The following is a 20,526-nucleotide window of genomic DNA, read 5'->3' as shown; positions in this document are numbered from 1 at the left end:
GTGGAATGGGTTTGAAAGTGGAGGGAATGGGGGGTTAGTAGAGTGGGAGTGGAGGATGCGTCAGAAATCCTTCATCTTATTTCGGTATACGGGGTGGATCAAAGAAATGCGGGCGTGAGGGTGGTCCAAGCGGAGGGGAGTGATGAAGGAGGGAGGTGTAAGGGCAAGGCGGGGGGAGGGGCGGCGACGCAATACTCGACTACATATTTTGCCTTCCATTTGAGACTTGGTTTGAGAAAATCGGTTCAGTCATCACCGAAGAACTGATGTGACTTTAAATGTGGAATATGCCCGGAATACCGGACTTACGAAATCGTCTATAGAGGACAATACATCCAAAGAATGTTTGATTGGCAATCAGTGATCTAGATCTGCGATTAGAAGTAATTTGGTGACCATTTCAGTAGTTTTTAGCCTCTGAGGTATTATGATTGTACCGATTTATATGGGAAATTCCAGTGTATCCTTACTAACACCCTTGTAACTCCGAAAGCAAGAGTCAGAACCGAATGAAATTTAGCAGCAGTCAATGGTATTACTGTATCTTTCATTTGAAATCAAGTTTGTGAAAATCGGTAGAGAATTCGTTGGGGAATGGGTGTGATATTAGCTTAGGAACTTGGCGGGTTCCCCGGGGGCGTCATGAACCGTCATAGGTGGCCAATGTGGTCAAAGCTGCTTTGATTGATCATTAGTGATCCAGACCCGCAAACTAGAGTAAATTTATATCAATTTTAATATGTTTTACATCATTTGAACATCATGGTGGTACCTGTTTAAATGGGAATTTGCTGTGTGACCGCACTCTTCAACCCATAACTCCGGAACCGGAAGTCGGATCAACTAAAAATTCAATAGCAGCTTATGGGAGCGTTATACCTTTCAGATGAAACTAAGTTGCGAAAATCGGTTCAGCCATCTCTGAGAAAATTGTGTGAGTTTAAATGACACACACACATACACACATACATACACACACAGACATTTGCCGATCTCAACGAACTGAATCTAATGGTGTATGACACTCGGCCCTCCGGGCCTCGGTTAAAAAAATGGATTTTTACAGTGATTGCATAGCCTTTCTTTATATGAGAAAGGCAAAAAGGTAAATGGTACGTTACCCGTATGTAGTCAGGGATTTGTGCCTTGCCGTGTCTTTTCATCATTTCCTGAGTGGAAGGCAAGGAGAAGGAGGTGTGGGGAAGTAGAATTGGAAGGGTGGGAAAAATAACAGCACAAAAACAAAAACAAACTGCAGATAAGTTAATCTCACAAATAATTCAACTCGCCTGCGAGTAAGCCTAAAGCGTTTTACCACGTTGGTTAAGAAACTAGCTTTGACTAGCTACGTTCGAAAACTCGAAATCGCAATTACGCTACTGCTGGGCAGTTGCACGTCAGATGGTTCCGTAGTCGGATTCACAAAGATCACATGAAAAAACTCAGCGCGCTTAATAGTTGCCATGTGATAATTGAGTTTGCAGTGGCCGGTTAAAGCCTTGGTCAGCATTGAGCTTCGAAAAATGTTGGAGATTTTTCGAAATCATTGGGCACGGTTGTTCTAAAAACGCCTTTGTTTGGCGACACGTTTATAGATTTCTCTAATAATAACGGTGCTCGGAAGAAACCTTGGACCGTATTTTTCCCTTATCCAACTTGTCGAAATTATCAGGGCGGGCTAAGAACCAACGAAATCAATCGCTAAACATCCCCTGGCCAATTTGTCAGCCCATTCATTTCCAGTAATACCGGAATGTCCGGGCACCCAGACAAGGTTGATAGTGTTGACAATGCTTAGTTCTTCGATTTGGGTTCGGCTCGCGATGACTAGCTTTGACTAGCTAAGAGCCTTCATTGCAGCCAGACCGTCGGAGCAGAAGTTTATAACTTTGCTGGACAAACTCAGTTGAAGGGCCGATTGTACTCCGCATATAATATAGTGAGTGAGATTGTTCCCATCTCATTTCACGACAGTAGGCACCAGCACCAGCACGTCCTTCCATCAGAGAACCAGTGGCAGAGAACCGTCAGTATAACAGACCACATGCGTTTGTTGTTGTCTTTCCATATAGCCAGACAACCACTCCTCTCGAGAGGTAATCTTCTCATGGAATGTCTTGTAAGGAAAACTATACATGTGAGTGTAATATCGATGGGAGCAAGTAGCACTTCATGCAACACTTTGTGACCACAATCGTGCATGACTGGTAGCAAGATCAACATGGTTACTGTTCCAAAGCCCAGTAACCTGCAGTATGTATGCACATAGTGCTTCTTGTTTAAAGTGTATGTGTAATGGTTTCATATTTAGAAGTACCTCAGGGGCAGGAGTTGGAGTTGTGGTGAAAGCACCAACATCTCCACCTCCTCACCTCTCGCCTGTTATCGTCAGGACAACGCCACCTGCAAAGCCGACTCCCCTGGGCAGTTTCAGTGTTAACACTCCGTTGTACATTATATTCCAGAGCGTTGGAACAAGTATGGCGTCCTGAGGTACTCGCGCCGTGACCGTAATCAACATCTCCTCCAGTAGCCCTTCAGAATCTTGCACAGACAGTGCAGGTCCCGCATTCTGTGCAGCGCTACGGCGATTGCCACCCAGTTGACACTATCGACCGCGTTCTTCACGTTGATCGTTACCACGGTGCAGTAGCGATTATCTCTTCTCCTTTGCTTCGATGCTTTCGCCGCGCTCGCGATGACTGTGCGGATGGCGTCCACCGTTGATATCCTTTTCCGGAACCCGAACTGCCTCTGCGATGGCCCGTTCTCACTTTCAGCGTAGGTCGTCAGCTTGTTGAGGATGACCCTTTCCAGAAGATTACCAAGAGTATCCAGCAGGCACATAGGCTGATACGATGCTGGATCTCCTGGCGACTTCCATGGTTTTGGCAGCAACATTAGCTTCTGGATCTTCCATCTATGCGAGAAGTAGTCATCGTCCAGGTATTTCTGTAGAACTATCCTAAACATGTCCTGAAACACCAGGAGCGTAGTCTTAAATGCCACCTTGCGGTCCGGGAGCTTCGCTTTCAGCCCTTTTGCCACTATAAAGAGCTCGGAAAAGGCCCTCCACGATAGTTTTCAGTTTGTCGGCGCACATTTTGTCGTTGGACCCTTAATCCTGGCTAACATGACATGGTAAGCATTGCCCCAGAGGTTAGCGTCTATTGCACAGATCCTTGTAGCAGGTGGACTTGCTTAGCACTACCTCGCATTTAAAAGCGGCACTGGCCGCCTGGAATGTTACCTTACAGTCTTCTCTGGCTGCCTTACATTTTGCTCTCTGAACGCGTCTTCTGTCTTTTAGCCAGGCACCCCGGAGGATGCTGAGGCTTTCGTTGCACCAATACGCTGGACGCCGGCTCGGCTCCATTTTACTCGGCATAAATACGTCACACGCCCTTGCTAATATTTCCACCAGCTCATCGGCATTCGGAATTGGAGTGAGGCTGTCAGTACGAAGTGCTTCCACAAAAAGGTCCTTGTTGAAGTCCTTTATTTCATGCTTCCGCTCGCCCGTCCTCACTCTCCGCGTTACAATACAATTCCACTGACCAATGGTGTAGTGGATCGTTTAGTGATCGCTTTGTGTGTACTGCTCACTAAGTCGCCACTTTACGTTACCCTTCAGCGAAGGATTACAAAAGGTTATGTCCATGATGGATTCCCGACCGTCTTTACGGAATGTGCCAGCGGAACACAGTTATAAATCCAGCTTCGCCAGGGTTTTTTAACAAGCTGTAACATATTGTGCTGGCCAGCCTGCTACCCCACATCACTGCCCAAGCGTTAAAGTCTCCTCCTATAACAACCAACGATCGTCCAACTACCGAGTCGGTTAGTGTGTCCAGTATCCGATTGTACTGTTCTGGTGTCTAACGTGGGGGAGAATAACAAATGAACACGTCGTTGATCGCCAGACGAAGCGTTCGTGTTCCAGCACCCAGTTATCCTTATCGGGAGGAAAACGATACCGCTCTGCAATAATTGCAACGTCGCACTTCGTTTCTGTTGTTGACTGCGACAACAGTTGTTGTGCAATGTCGCGATGATTGATATTAAGCTGGGTTATTTCCATCATTGTTGGCCTGCCTTCGCCTTTTTGTACGCAGGGTATTTGCAGACGCCCGTCGTGTTGTCGTTTCCGTCCTCCGGTTTGCAGATCATGCATCATGGTTGCTTCGTGCAGTCTCTAGCAACGTGCCTATTTTCTTCTCATTTCCTTGCAGTTCCTGTTCGGGCCTTTGCAGTTCCTTGCTTGATGTCCGAGAACCAAGCACTTGAGGCATCGCTTCATCTGCTTGATAACTCGCGGAGCAACTCTCAGCGAGCACGCCGACCATCCGACTGTTATCTTGCCGGTCTCCGTCAGCTTGTTGGCAACGGCTACCGGTAGTCGAATCGCCACCGTTTGAGTGGTTCCATATGACTTCCAAATCCGAATAGTCGCCGGTACGTCCAGTTTGCACTGCTCGATCAATGCACCCTGCAGTCCTTCTACGGTTGTTATCTTGCATTCGCTTACGGTTTCCTGCGTCCGAGCTCTCTCGTTCACTTCGCTGCCCAGGGATTAAGCAACGAGCTCGCGGTAGATCAAGCTCTTGACGGAAGGATCCTTCTTCAGCTCCAAGATCATTTCGCCTTTATGAATGCGTTTTGTTTTAAGGGGTTATATATGTTGAGATGCGGGAAAAAGGGTAAAGTTTGAATTTTTATAAAGGTATGTAGCCATATTTTTATGAAATACTTGTTATACGTTTAGCGCAGTGCAATGTACACTTTGCAAAATCCACTTGAGGATATAAAAAAATATTAATAATTGTCGAAGCTATAGCAATTTCCGCAAAGCGCGTTTTTTTTCAAAGAGGTTTGCCGTGACTACGATTCCAGTCCAACAGCTCAACAGAAACCATCAAACTAAAAAAATTAATGGTATATGTACCTGTGGTGTCCTTTAACGATCGATTAAAAAAAATTCTTCTTTTTGGAAAAGGGGATGATTTTTCCAAAAAAATCACTATTTTCACCTGAAAAAAAATTATTAAAAAAATCATTGAAGGACACGGCAGTTAAATTACGAACAAATAAAAAAAAAAGTTTTGAGATCGGTTGAAAACTTTTCCGGCAAACGTACTCAAGGACGCTTTTGGGAAACATGATTTCGAGATAATCGCGTTTAAAGTTTCAAGTATAAGCAACACCTCCATAAAGGAGCAAGATGAAAAACGCTACAACTTTGCGTCAGCTGCTCCGATCTCTATAAAAATTTGAGGTAACATTCTTAAGAACCTTAAGAGCTTTACGATAGAAGAGTAAAAAAAAATCGATTTTTTGGCCGACCTCAGCATATAAGGAGTTATAAAGACGTTTTCTCCCAGCTCCTTCAGCTCTGGGTCATTTCTTACTTTCTCAAGAAGAGCGGCGTAGGACGTCGTATTGATCGCTTCGATGATCAGTGCATCGCCATTGTACCTCTCTCGAGAAGGGTTCTGTTACTCATTCTTCTCTTGTTCCCTCTTCTTTTCTTTTTTTTTTGCTTCCGACGATGAATCAGCCACGGTTTTTCCCAATGTTCTTCTGGTCGCTGGTGTCCTCCAGTTAGCTCTTTTGCATTTTCGGGTCCTCTTACTCCCCCGGCGTGTCTCTTACTTTTTTCTCCAAGCGAGTATTGTGGTGACTATTCGACGTCGCCTCAGTTTCTGCCGTCGCGTATTCTGCGGCTTCCATCAGAGCTTTTTACGCTGATTCAGCTCTCATCAAGAGCGTTTTCTGCTCGCGTTCAGCAGCTGTTACGGGTGATTTAATACTCGTCACTAGCTGCTTAAACTTTGCGTGCACATTGTGCTTATCCTTCATGAACTCATAGAGCTCGTCGAACTTTTTCCTCCTCCTTCTCAAATACAACTTCCCAAGATGTGAGTCATTCTGGGTGTTGTCACTATCTGATTTCGGGGTGAACACTTGTTTCAGTAACCCCATCTCACGTTGGTTTCCTCATGGCTCACTCTGTACCAAGCCGCTGCTGTTACTCGCAAGATGGCGTAACCAGTGATCTCTGCAGCTTACACTTGCAGCTTGCAGCTTACTCTGCTCTTTGCAAACGCAATCGTGTCCTACTTTGCTCCGGTTGTCTCTCCAATCTCATTTGTTTTTTTTATGTAACCACCATGCTGGTTCCAACTCCGGGCCGATATCTCCACTCGTTGTACGGATTGGCCTCTTGTGATCCCATGGTTATCTATGCGAGCAGGGAGGTCATGCTAGGGTTGACACTTTCCTTCACGGCGAGTAGTGTTCTTTGGCGCGTCAGCGTAAGATCGTTAATGGGCCATCCGAACCTAGTACCCCCAACTAAATGGTGACGAGTTTTGAACGTACCCGGAGTCCAGCTAAGATTTTGACGGGACGGAGGCAGCTGTGCTGTTACCCTATTCGCCATTTCAAGTCGGTGTCATCCTTCCCTACTCAGAGAGTAGAACAGCACGCATGTCAGCCCAAAGCCGTCCTGTTCATTGACGTTCCCCATGACCAGGATGCCATAATCATGATATTGCTGGCGTCGATCCTGAAGTGTCGGTTGGCAATCCGGTTAGGCTAGAGTTCTTTTATAGCTAAGATCTTTGAACTTTTTATGATCGAGCTTCTGGTTCCGGAGTTACAGTTACAGCAAATTCTTACATAAACTTGTACCCCATATCAAAATGATGCAAAACTTATTGAAATGGGTGCAACATTATTTGAATTCGCCAGTCTAGATCAATATTGACTAACCAAAGTCGCTTTGATCAAATTGGTCACATACGACAGTTCTTGAAGCCATATAAGCAGGAACTGAAAAATGCTCACAGGGGGTACGAAAATTTCGAAATCGAATTTGTATTTTTACTGCCAAATGTCTTTAAAATGCATGTAACGTCGAAATTTGATGCAATCTTAAAAAAAAAATTTTTTTTGACGGAAATTGACTTTTCTGGACTTTGGCCTATCTCATATAAAAAGGTTATGCAAAGTTAAAGTAGGTTTTCTGTACAGGAGCGTAGCTAGGGGTATGTGGTGAGGGTTTGACATGCCCCCCCCCCTTCCAACGTTGTGCTGAATATGTAATAGACATTTCCACCATTATATTGAACATATAACAAGCCATGGAATCGTAGCTTGGTCAAATGAGAAAGACACGGTTGCACTGGTAGATGATTAAAATAGGTTCTAGTTCTAGTTTTTGAACCTCTCTATGATCGGCTTACTTGATTTTGATAAAATTTTAAAGGTCAGAATTTCCCGAAGACAATCTCTATCACCATCGATCCACCGTACGCATCAGAGCTGAGCTACCGTAAACCGGGGTGAGTTTGATCGTCGGGGTGACTTTGATAACTCGAAACTTTTTTCGTATATTGCTTATTTAGCCCGAATAGTTTACAGAATCATTTAAATTTACTCTTAACTTATAAAATGCTGATTTGATATACTTTTTGAGTAAATTGTTCGATTTTTGGGTATAAAAGCTACCAAAAACCGTAATCTTATTTTTGCGAAGCTTCGTAAAGTGTTTATTTTTTTTTAAACAAATAATTCTTAGATTGCAGCAGGAGCATTAAATTCCCAGTGAGCTTTTATTTTTCTTTATAGTCGGATGGGTCAAATTTATTTTTACGTGTTTGCTTATTTTCAAGAATTTTTTTGTGAAACTAACTGGTAATTAATTCAAATTATTTCAAGCCAAAATTCGCAATATTTTTTATATACAATACTCCAACGTGTTAAAATGGATGTAACTCTTTCGACATTGATAAACCACTGAAATAAAACAAACTTTGCAGTTGAAATTTTTTTAAGATTCTTTTATTCTAGTTGGACTCGAGTTATACGAATTTCGATCACTTGAATTGTACAGCATTTTGAAACACTTTGTACAATATCAATTGACACCTATTTAGCAATGAGTATCTTTTCAGATTCAGTCTTAACAAACATTTGAATCAAATCCATTGACAGTAAGAACTTAGTGTGGGTAAACAAATTATCAAAGTCACCCCGGAACACGAAAACGGATTTCCAAATTTTTTATCACTTTATGGGCAACTAAGGCCGAGGGTGGCGGCTAACGGGTTTCATGCAACCTTGACCTGACGGACGAAGTTATGGTGCCTTAAACACAGGCAACGCAGAACCGAGGCCATCATCGAAATGATAATTTCTGTGTTTGAGCTCCCCCCGCTTGCCAGACGAATACCTGTAATTATTGCATGTGACGTTCTATGTATAATTCTAATTGAGAGTCCTGTGGTGGTGTGTGCGTGGAAGGTGTGAGTTTTAGCGTTCGAGTTCCGGGTGCATATCTGTCTGGGTTGGCGTGGGTGTTCACCAATTGCGTAATCGCGTGTGATCGCGAAGGACACGGTCGTTCGTATGTTAACGTGTCTATCGTTTGCGGTAGCGTTTATGTACTTTCTCGTGCATATATACGATATCCTTGAATGATCGCGCGCGGACCGTGAATCTGATGTTTAATTTTTAGTGTATGGTAGAAGTGCTAGAAGTGAGCCAGTTTTCCCATATTATTAGAGTTCCCAATCATGTCGCCATGGAACGTGTTGTCTAGTGTCTTTTTTAATGGTCCAACTGAAGGCTGGAATGACCGGCTGCTATGACCGAGGGTAGAGACTTCTGGACGTGACCGATTCATGCTTGCGTGAGCGTCGGGTTGATGCTTGAGACCGCGTGAGTTTATTTATATATGCTAAAACGTTCACTTAATTACGGGGGTGTTTGAATGTTGACGAGATCGGAGGCGTTCGTGTTTGTGGCTAGGTTTATGTTATCGTGAAGGCCACGTTTGTACGTTTGGAATGAAAGAGATTGTGGGTATAAATGAGAGAATAAGCAATTTATTAGGTTAGTAAGTGTTAGAATGAATCCAAGATATAGTAATAAAAGAGAAAATAACATGCCGAATAAAGAAAAAAAGAAAGAAATTAAGTAGAAGCGAAATTAATCGGTAATATTTTTGGTACACATGAGTAGTGGAAAAGCAAACTATAAAAGTACAAAAACCAGACTATTGAATTAGGAGAAGAGAACACATGTAACATGCAATAAAATTACTTGGAATCGTCTAAATGCTAGAAAATGATATATATTTAACAATTGCATACCGTTAGAAGTTTTTCATGCTATGCTGACCGGGAATGGATGATTGACGTGCGTCGGTAAATTAATCGTACCTTAATTTATCTAATCCGATCTTCCCGAATGAATCAAATCGAATGAACGAATTGAACACCAGTTAAAAGTGACCAACGAATCTCAAGAAGAATTACCCATTATTCTATCATATAAGCCAATTCTGCATCCGTTCCCTGACCCATCTGTCACAAATACTCAGACGAATACATACACAAGTACGACTAGTACATAACAGTTGTACACTAGTACCAAAAACTACAATTATTACAACACAACACAACACAACTATAGGGTTTAACTGTTAAATTTTTAATGCGCCTGTGCATTTTGACGAGGCCGACCGAGTGCGAAGTCGCACTCACAAACACTGCCATTAAGCTGTTGAACAATGTCTGCAAACACAGCCCACAGAAAAAGTCAATCAACGGTGACCCGCCAATCGGCCACACCGGTGTGCACAGGCTTTTGTTAGATTGGGCTGGTGCAGAGTATGATAAAACATAAAACACAAAAAAGGCCCATAAGCCTTCTCGGTCTCCTCGATGCACCACTATACGAATACGAAATCGGACTTCAAATTGAAATCATTTTTGGAAAAATAGTTATAAACGGACAATTTCAGGTAAAACCATCCAATCTTGTTCTCCATACATCAGTAAATGATTTGAAAAAATTAAGCTTGAAAAAATGTGTTGTGTCTAAAAACATGTAATGATTAATTCGAAAAGTTATCAATGTCACCACGCTTTATGATAATTAATAAAACATATTATGCTATCTAATTTGTCTCCTTGCTTTTGGATCACTCTGGCTTAAAACTGAATTGGGATACCTGTTGGTCTTTTTCGTTATACGAATCAATTCGGTCTCCATCCTGGGAAAAATCAAGCTCCTTTACCCTTCTGATCGCATTCTCGGAGTCGACAGGTTTCAACTTGAGCAAATTTTGAATGCTCAAATGTTCAAAAATAGGCGCAACTTGAAACGAATAGTCCATCTTAGGATCCGGTACGTAACCAGATCGCTCCATGTAGGGAAAAACGTTTGGATTCAAAATTGGATCTTCCAGCGGTTTCCCATAGGTTTCAATCGCTTCTGTACGACGACGCTCACTGGCTTCTTGCAGTATGCGACTCTTGAATTTGATTACCCGCTCGCCGCCTCTCAAAACTTGAGCCGTAGTGAAACTAACTTCCCGTTGGAGGTCCGGTGGAATCCGGAATTGGTACCCCGTTGGAATGGGGACATCCGGATTAAGTGCGGCCCACTTTACTGGACTACCCAGCAGTCCAATGTACTGCCCGTTGAGTGACCACATACGAATCGTTCGGTCACTGCTGGCGCTGCAGTTGGAAATTATAGAAAAAATTGCGAAGACTGTGCATTAATTAATAATTACCTTACTAGAACCTTGGTAGATTCCATGTAAACTAGAGCAGTGATACAGTTTCGGTGAGCTTGATATGAATTTAAGAGCCATGGGTCTGCTTGGTGTGTCACCGAACGTTTTGCTCGACCAGGTATCACATCTTCATGCAAGAAGGAAAATTGTAGTCTCAATGCAGCTCGATTGATTTTAGACTGTTTTGCTTCCGGAATGCTGAAATTGCATGTTTTAAATTCAATTTTCAAACTGCTACTATGTGTAGCCTACAAATAGTTTTCAATTAACCAAATCTTCACATATCCTAGATAAGATCCAGTGAAAAGGAAGCGGTTCTGCGCGTCCGTTGTCATTGTAACTACTCGATCGCCCGCCATGTGGCTGGTTCTGAAGGATCCCAGGAAACCTCCATCCGGATGGTGTGAGTAAACCTGTATAATTCCCGTGTCCAACGACGCCATCAGTGTACCATATTCCGGATGCATTAGGCGCTTTTCCAAAAATAGCATCGTGTTAATAGTTAGTTGTCTCAACTGTTCCACCGTTACCGGCATCTCAATCTTAGTCAATCTACGGTGTTTCCAGTGTTCCTGTGGCAGAAAAATTGACGTTCGAGTTGTTCTTCGTGGTGGATGCGGTTTAATCTGGCGGCGGAAATTAACTGGAATTTTAATGGTAGGTTTGGCAGCGTCGAATCTGCGATATGGTTGTCCTGTTTGCAGCATCCAGAAGATCAGTTCTCCCGTATAGCTACAGGTGGCCACTGCCCTCGGCTCACTATGAGTTACTGCTGCACCAAGAATGTCATCCGAGTGGAGCTTTTGCCACTCTACGTTACTAGGGAAGTCCATTCCGGATTGACCAACAGGGAACTCGCAAACGACGCAATTCCAACCCATTGCCAGAATACTGGTAGGTTCCCAGAATACGGCGGTTACTTCACAATCTGGCTCGATGCTCATAGAGCTCATGAGAGAGCCACTGTTAAAGTTCCAGATTTTCATCGTGCCATCGCGAGCACCAGTCAGCAGCAGTTGTAATTTTGGATCGAAACAGGCAGTAGTTATTTGGACTTTTTCCTGTAATCCGTTAACGATTTGGGTGTGTGCGTTTGTTATCACGGTCAGTTTTCGGTTAACCGTGTGATCCCACACGATTATGAAACTGTCTAGGCCACAACTGATCACAACTTTGAACAGTGGATTATATAAAAGAACTGAAATCGGTTGGGTGTGGCTCTCACCGTCGGTAACCTCCAGCGGAATTTTAGGACAACATGTTGCAGACAACACTTTGTTGGCACCAACAAGTAGCTCTCGGCTTGCTTCGCTGTACAACGCGCATGCCGGAACTGTTTTATACAAATTAGTCGCAAAACCACTATACGTTTGAATTAATACTCTGTTTAGCATATCCCAAATCTTAACAATCTTTTTTTGGTCCATGCTGTATATCTTCAGAGCTTCATCCTGCAGGAAAAGAAATACGACTCCTGCATTATGCCCGGGAAGCACCACTGTTGGTTTCTCTGGTCGACGGCTGTCCCACAATCTTAGCTGTCCATCAGGACCTCCAGTAACCAGCAAGTCCTTCAAGTGTTCGAACGCAAAGCAAGCGACACCTTTCGGAACTTTGAACTCTGTCCTTTTGTCATGATTGACCCAGTGTTGAATTACCAGCGACTTTTGCAGTTTATTTCGCTGATTATGCGGAACCAGTGGGTTGTTTTCAGAACATGCCAAAACACAGTTGGTTGCCTCAACAAACATAACTTGTTGCACAACATCCGGTAGCAAACGACCATAATCTATGCAAAGCATCTGTGGACAGTGACCGCTCATCAGATCGCGAAAGCTCATCCTAGTAATAGCGGAACCGGCATCGAACTTGAACGGTTCCTTTTTCTCCGGATAAAACTCAATAATCCGCACGAAACCGATGAAGTCCCCCAGTATCAGCTTGCTTCTGGAATTCGGTGCAAAGTGATAGAATAGAGCGTTAATTGCGTGCGGAATTCTATTCACGATGGTTTTCAGGGTAAACCCAGATGCGATGATGTCATAAAAGCGAAGTTCACATTCCAGACAAGCTACGCAGAAGTTATATTGATCGGGAAGAACGGCCGTGTCCAGGATCATCGTTTTGGCTCGTTTCAAGTCAACTGAAATGGCAAAGTATACAATGCGAAGTTGCATATTTTATGAAATTCCGCATACCGCTGAAAGCCTTGCCAGTTTTTTCATGCTTCCAATCCCGCTTCCAGAAATTAATAACTGCTTCACGAGTTGACGTAATCCATGACCCTTGAGACCAATTTACTGTACCTTCCTAGAAAGTGAACTGTTGCTGTCATTTGAAATAAATTATTTTCAGGGAAAATTCGAACATACATACGATACGAATGGACTGTACTCTATTTTGGTCACTGGATAGGTTTGTCGCCCAAGTTTCAAACCCAAATCGGAAGAAATGGGTAGGTCCAATGATTCTTGTACCGCCAGTGGATCGTCGTTTTGAAATCCAAGGATAAGGTAGCTAATCAGTTCATCCCATTGACAGAAATTGTCCTGATCGGTATTGATTTTCATAAACAAGGCCTCGAAATCCTCATCTTTGAATTGCACTCCGGTTAGGTTGTGCAGTTCCGAGCGCAGCTCCTCCGGTAGTAACTGCTTACGCTCGATGAATACTTCCCGCAAATACTCGATATCTTCCTGGGAGAGATGCCGGTGTAGGAGTTGCGGATTTGAATAGTCTTTTACGCTGGTACTGAGAGCTACTGCTGAGAAGTCCATTTTTTTCAGGGACTCAAAGATGAAGCGCAGCCAAAGAGATTGGTTGCTATGATGGATGATTTTTGTTGCATTACTACAATATTCTGAAACAGCTCGACGACAGCATTAATAAGGTCAACGCGTTGAAGGTCCAAAAAGGAGCTATCTGCGATGCTTCTGCCTCCAAGCCGGAACATAAAGTAGAAAACTGGATGCTGGATTATCGCCAAGGTGGGTAGCAGACGAATAATAAACTCACGTGTCCATAAAAGCTCGGCCATAAGGTGCCGTTATATAAGTCTAAGCCAACAAATCCGATGCGAGTGACGGTGAAGTTTCGGGTCCCACCGAGTAGATGAAGTTGCAACAGTCTTCAAATGTGCGGAGAAGGAAACGGGCTGGGGTGTATCGTTGATCGTATCACAAGAGATCAGCTAGCTGCTCGCAAAGCGGTTTCTCAGAACCTTTTTAATTTCAAAGAGGAAGCAGAAGTTTGGCCGCTGTTTATCATCAGCTTGAAGTACACGACTGCTGTGGGTTTTCAAACCTTGAGAATTTGAAGCGTTGGTAGGACTGTCTACAGGGTGACGCACTTGAGGCGATCAGGAGTTGGCTAGTGCTGCCGGATTCTGTTCCGGATGTGATCGGGGATCTTCGTAATCTGTTCGAGAAACCGGTGAAGTTGCTCAGAGCGTTGCTGTCGAAGGTGAGGAATATGCCATCACCGAGAGCTGATCGATTGGAGACGTTCATCAGCTTCGGGATAACGGAGAAGAAGTTATGCGACCATCGTGAAGTGTCAGGACTATGCGGCCGCCTGAATAACCCGATGATGGTGAAAGAGTTTGTTGACAAGTTGCCACCGAGCTAAAAATTTGATTGACATCGTTTCGAATGTGTCGGAGGTGACGGAACTCTCGCGAATGGGAGAAGGAAATTACCGAAAGAAGGAGTTCTTCCATCTTTATGGCGCGGACCAGATGGATTCTGGTGAAGTTAGAAGAGAGACGGTAACAGTAACGTGTTGGATAAGTAAACGAACGGATCATCTCATCAGGTGCTGTGAGGAGTTCAAGTGTATGAACATTGCCGCCAGGTTGATGCATCTCGAAGATTTGATGTTTGATGCGAATCTGTCGTGGACAGAGCCGCGTACTACAACCGATAGCAGCTACGGGAGTACGTGTGGTGATACAGCAAAGCAAGTGCGAGAAGGCGGAACTGTGGTTGATGAAGATGGCACAGGTGGAGTGTTCATCGATAAATTGGAAGTACTGACTAGGAACAAGGATCGGCCGGTGAGCCAATGGCTGGCGATCGGGAAGTCCAGTCCCCTTTACAAACTTACTCCGCTGATTGATAAATACGGACTGATTCGAATGGAGGGCAGAGCTGTTGTCATTCGATCTACGTTTTCCATCGATCCTGCCACATCAGTATAGGATCACGCAGCTGATGGTTCAACAGCTGTATGTTCAACATTACCGCGAGGAGAGCGGTCACGGATATCGACAGGCGATGAAGAACGAGCTGAAGCAGCTGTTGTACATTCCGCAACATGACGCTGTAGTCCGGAAGGTGGCGTCATCTTGCGTATGGTGTAAGGTTTATCGAAGTCGGCCTTGAGTGCCACGAATGGCTCCGCTACCAGTGCAGTGGCTATCACCGAATCTTCGCCACTTTAGTTACACGGGTGTGAGTTATTTGGACCCATTTGATGTTACTTTACTACGCCGAACGGAGAAGAGATGGATCGAACTATTCACCTGATTGGTAACCCGCACAGTGCACCTGGAGGTCGCTCACGGATTGATTACGAAGTCGTTCTCGATGGTGATTCACCGGTTCATTGGTCGCCGAGGTTGGACGAGTGAGTTGCTGTCCGATAATGGGACGAACATCCTAGGGGTCAGTAAGGAACTGGTAGAAGCTACCCGAGAAATAGGAAAAGATTGTGCGGATCAGCTGACAGTGCGAGAATGAAGTGGACGTTTAATCCATCCTTGGCTCCTCACATGGGAGGAGTGCGTCTCGTTCGGTCGGTTAAAGAGGCATTTGTGGCACTTGATGATGGGAGGCGGTTGACGGACGAAATTCTGCAGACGGTAGTTGTTGAGGCGAAATATATGATAAACTCTCGTCCGCTAACGTACGTGTCAGTCTGATGAAGTGGAGCAACTGACTCAAAACCACATTTTTCGGAGGCTCTCCCCGAATCAGCCTAGCGTGAATCTACCCTCACCTCATCTAGCAGTAGCGCTTCAAGGTGCGTTTCAGCGTTCGTAGCACTTAGCCAGCATTTTGTGAGAACATTGGGTCAAGAAGTACGTTCCTTCGCTGAGCCAGAGGACAAAGTGGTTCGTTGAATCGACACCGTTAAGAGTAGGTGACTTGGTTTACATAGTTTACATCGGAAGTGTTGGATCCGCGAAGTGATAGAGGTCGTCGAGTCCGGCGATGGACAAATTCGCCAGGCCAATGTGAGTAAACCCACAATTCACACGCCCTTTCCTTTTCTTTCTTGTTAAAGCTATGGTGTCTTAGGTAAAAAAATTGCATGGCATCTAGCGCTTTATTTGATCATTTCAGATTAGTTCGGAATTCAGTCGCTAGGGCGGAGCTGGTATTAATCTATCGATAGAATGAAATAGAAAGATGGTGTCTACGACAAAATTGTATGTCAGGTAATTATAAGTATATCTTCTGAGGATACTTAGTTTATAAGCATAAGCATAAGCATAAGCATAAGAGATCGCCCGTAGTTGCTACTCCGTTATTGACCAGAACCAAATTAGGTTGCAAAATGTTGATTGGAACAACATGCTTGGGAATAACATGATGAGCCACATTGTACAATCTATTCCGATCCCTGCATGCTGATCAATACCAACGCCGGCTACGTCCGAATGCAGATCTTCTGGGAAAGGAAGGAATGTTAGTTCGATACATGTTGCTACTAGAGACCGAGGAATCCTCTGCATCTCCACATGTATCACGGGAAGGGGAGAGTTGTTAGTGAGTGTGCCAATAGCGTTATCATGTAATAATTGCTCTGGGCAGCCGGCTGCCGAGAATTTGGGAAATTTATCATTTGTTGTATTAATACGATTAGCAAAATAAGCAACTTGAACTCCGGATAGCCGGCTATAAGAAGCACTGCTTATATTTTTTAATAATATTCAATCACGCGACGAATTTATTCGTGGTTTCTATCGTGTCGGTGCTGATTTTACCCGGCGATCGTTTGAATAAAATGAGGAATCTTATACCGAAGGTTCATCAGACTCTTCCATAGATGTCGCGGAGTTGGTAGTTTGGAAGGAAATAAGGTCTAGGATTCGCTCCAAGCAAGCGATGCGACCTGTAAAGCATAGTTTATTAGGGATCATCCATAAATGACGTAGCATTTTTTGAGCAATTTTTACCAGCCCCCTCCACCATCGTAGCATTTCGTCACAAACCTCTAAATACTCCCTGGTAATTACGTAGCTTGACGGTAACTCTCCCCCCCCCCTGTCCCCGTGATTTTTTTTTAAATAAAAACCGATGTTAGTCATTCCCCTTTGAAAAAGCTACATAGCCTGACATGACCCCCTACCCTCCCGTCGTCACACATCATCACAAAATGCAAAACTCTCCCCTCTCCCATATAATGCTACGTCATTTATGGATGATCCCTTAGTTTGTAGTTCAGTTAGTTTTCGAAAACACGATCGCTCGAAAAAGATCTTGTTTACTTTTTTGTTCTTTTAAAATCTGGGTAGCCGGCTACCGAGAGTATCCTATGTTTTCTAAACAAAAGCAATTTCAACTCCACACAACCGATCGTGGGAGTATTGCCCAGAAAAACTAATCTTATCTGCTTAATGGGCCGGATCACTATTTATTGCGACATTATTTAGACTAACTTCGCTATTCCTTCTCTACGATATATTTTTTGGGTTGCAAACTATCGAGTGATAACACGTTATACAGACAAAGAGTTATGATAGCTCTAGATGTTATAAATCAGCGAAAGTGTTTCCTATTTCTAATATCGGATTGTTTGTGAAATACATGTATACGAACGATTATATCGAACATTGAAGGGAAATACAAAGGATCGTTAACCTGATGGACGGGCTTGTTACCAAAAACGGAACTTGAAATTAGATTTATTAAAACAGACGCGGCGAATTTTCAGTACGTATTGATCCGCGTTCATCGATACTAGTCAAATTAAAGTCTTATTGGAGCTGATTATTCACTTACCAATAGCGTTTTCAATATAATAAACTTTCCCCAAAAGTTGAACAAAATCTATTTTCACACATCGTCGAACCTCCTGTGTATTGAAAATGTCCAAAACTATTGATTGTCAACTGCCAATAACTTTCCCTTCAATATAAAACACTCCCGAAAAGTTGGCAAAAAATTCGATTTTGACACATCGTCGGACCCCCCCCCCCCTGTGCTTAGAAAATGTCCAAACTATTGATTTTCAACTGCCACAACATGTCCTTCAATAGTTATTTATTTCTAAACAATTGAAATTTAACCGCATCAACTTCAACTCGAATAAACCATAGACACTCATAGTAATAGACCAGCGAAGGTACTTTTATCGAGCCAAACGAACTGTCAAAATCCGAAGCCAAACGAGCATGACGTCATTCAATGCAAACAAGCAGAACAAGTATTGCGATTTTATTTAAAAAAATATATTTTGTTATTCACAGTAGGCTTCACTTTTCGTGTTCGTATTGGTATTTCACAATGTTATTTAGAAATATATTTATTGTGTTCAATATAACTACACAAAAAACATTTTACTTATGCTCTTTTTCATCAACTTTGTGTTGGATTGGATTGGATTGGATTGGATTGGAAATTGGATTTTTTTCTCAATTTCTTGTTGCTCAGTATCAAACATATAACTTCTCTTTTGATTCATATATTGAACCACTTGAAAACTTATTTTGATAAAAACAGATGATCGAATACAGTCGAGCACGTTCGAGCTTGCACATTTTTGGGTGATGCCAGTTTAACATGCTTGTTTTTCTAGTTGCCAGTTTTGCGATTTTTACATCCGCGAGTCCATTACTATGAGTGTCCATAGAATAAACGGGAAAGTAACGCAAAATGTATCGCGATGAATCCGACGATACATTATCGTTAACGGAGTTTCCGATGACGTGGTTAACGTTATCGACGATGACGATTAATTATCGATTAACAACCCTGAACCTTAAGGTTCGCCCAGGTTAAGTCTTCGGTACGGAGCAATACCTCGACCTAGGAACTTCTAGCATGTTGTTAGTCGCCTCTTACGACATGGGAGCAGTTCCCAGAGGTTCTATTCTTGGCTGAAATAGTGCAAAAAGATTTCAGCCCGCCGGACACCACACGGCTTTATATCTTCTGAGGATACTTAGTTTATAGGTGCTAAAATCAGTATTATATCGAGTTCACCGATATGTGAGCTATAACTTAAGATTTACAGAGGGCGAATCGAGAGACTACTTTTTCTTGAAACCTCCGAAAACGAACGTGAAAATTCGAATTTTCACGTGGGGTACCTTCTTTTAAAAGCCAAATAGTACTGGAGTTACCTCCATGGTCAGCTTTGATTGCTAATAGCAAAAAATCTTTTTTTAATTTCTCAAATGACAGTATACGTGGATTACTTAGAACTATTGAAAATTGCAAAAAAGTCAATTCGGAAATAGTTTGGGTATCCTCTTTTGAACGTCGGCGATTCATTTAGGATTTACATTTGAAAAGTTGTTTTTTTTTGCTTGAGGCTAAAACTAACTCAGTTCTGGAAATCGGGTTGGGTCTAACCTGAAGTACATTTCAGGTTAGCTAACATCACCACAGTTTTGCGAGAACTTAATTCAGTTTCATCAAAAAAGTATAACGTCATTGTAGTGTTTGGCTTTCGTGGAATTGTGCGTGGTTTGTAGTTGAGTCCATCACAAACCAAAATAAAAAATCGTTTGTGGCAAGGCCCTGGTATTATCATCAAATTTCAAAGGTGAACTCCGAATACTATTGGAGCTATGTACCTATTGTTTAAATGGATAAGCTAAGCTCGGTAAACGGTTTTTGTATAGTGTAGCAGATGATAATAAGCGCAAAAATGGACACAAAAACTATAGGTTTTGATTCGCCCAGAATATTGCTTAAGTTCTCTTGTCAACAAAACGCTTTAAAACATCTCGTATATTACCTTCTCGATCTATGGACGGATAACAAAACGACGCTAAAATCATTGTAAAAAATCCAATATCGTTATCCCTTACATATCAAACCACTTTCAGGCTTGTTGTATGATTAAGAAGCCAACCGCAAAAGTACATTCTGACAACATAATTTATGGTATTCTAGTTTTTTTCGCTTCTTTAGCTTGAAATTGATTCGATTTCACTTCTAGAGGACTGAAAGAAACGCCCTCTGCTGGAAAAATTTATTTCTTTTCCCTTGTTAACGTTGAAATGTGAACTTCTGTTCTGTTTCAAGGCGCACGATGCGATATAACTTGCTCATCCCAGATATTTTGAAGCAGATATAGAAATGCGGCCGCTATTACTATACATACACCCAAAACACGACCGGTATAATTGGCATGCAAATTGGCACCATTTCTAATTCGAATTTTATTTACGAAAATCAATAAGAAAACATATCATTTGTTTATTCTCATTGCTGGACCGATGGCTGAGAGAAAAATTTTACAGCTGAGTTTACGCTTGCTTCATTCTAGTAATTTAGTAAAATGGTTTTGATCAGAAATTTGTATTATACTGATTCACCTTAAGAGGTTAAACCACTGCACAGTGGTTGGAAACGCCTAAAACGCGAACTTAATTTATTAGAGGCCAAACCATCGAATATATTCACTGGGTGTCTTTGGAGGAATTGTTCGTATGAATATTCCCCACAATCTGATAACAATTGAACTTAGGCATAGCTTACTATGATCGAACTAAAAATATTAACTTTTTATACTGACGAGGTAGAAAGTTGGTGTTTTCGACAAAGTTTTAGTAATATTCATAGTGAAGAATTTTGTTGAAAAACTTGAGCTTGTAGGACTAAAGGTTATCGATTTATAAGGCGTTTTGTATGGCAACCCCCTTAAATCTAGTTTTTTTTTAATATAACTTTTTTCATTGTGACTTTTCGTGCAAACTA

At 42.6% G+C, this 20,526-nt stretch overlaps 2 protein-coding genes across 14 annotated transcripts in view; one reads left to right on the top strand and one right to left on the bottom strand.

The window, feature by feature from the left end:
• The window catches only part of LOC131684476 (uncharacterized), a 231,462-nt gene that overhangs the window by 30,828 nt on the left and 180,108 nt on the right, over positions 1-20,526 (top strand). The window lies entirely within an intron of this gene.
• On the bottom strand, positions 9,992-13,398 carry LOC131680742 (WD repeat-containing protein on Y chromosome). Its single transcript, XM_058961450.1, has 5 exons — positions 12,964-13,398; positions 12,790-12,901; positions 10,844-12,734; positions 10,589-10,789; positions 9,992-10,532 (listed from the first exon to the last, which is right to left on the bottom strand). Exons 1-5 carry the CDS (start codon positions 13,366-13,368, stop codon positions 9,992-9,994), a joined length of 3,150 nt encoding a protein of 1,049 aa, XP_058817433.1. The 5' UTR covers positions 13,369-13,398.

The sequence above is a fragment of the Topomyia yanbarensis genome, chromosome 2 (assembly GCF_030247195.1).
Source record: "Topomyia yanbarensis strain Yona2022 chromosome 2, ASM3024719v1, whole genome shotgun sequence".
Lineage (NCBI taxonomy): Eukaryota > Metazoa > Arthropoda > Insecta > Diptera > Culicidae > Topomyia > Topomyia yanbarensis.
This window is presented reverse-complemented; position numbering and strand designations above follow the sequence as displayed.

Excerpts from the sequence above, each read along its gene's own strand:
- LOC131680742 (XM_058961450.1), bottom strand. The coding sequence starts at position 13,368 with ATGGACTTCTCAGCAGTAGCTCTCAGTACCAGCGTAAAAGACTATTCA. Across the intron at positions 12,902-12,963 it reads ACAGTCCATTCGTATCGTAT|GAAGGTACAGTAAATTGGTC; the intron begins GTATGTTCGAAT and ends TTCACTTTCTAG. Across the intron at positions 10,790-10,843 it reads TGGTTAATTGAAAACTATTT|CATTCCGGAAGCAAAACAGT; the intron begins GTAGGCTACACA and ends ATGCAATTTCAG.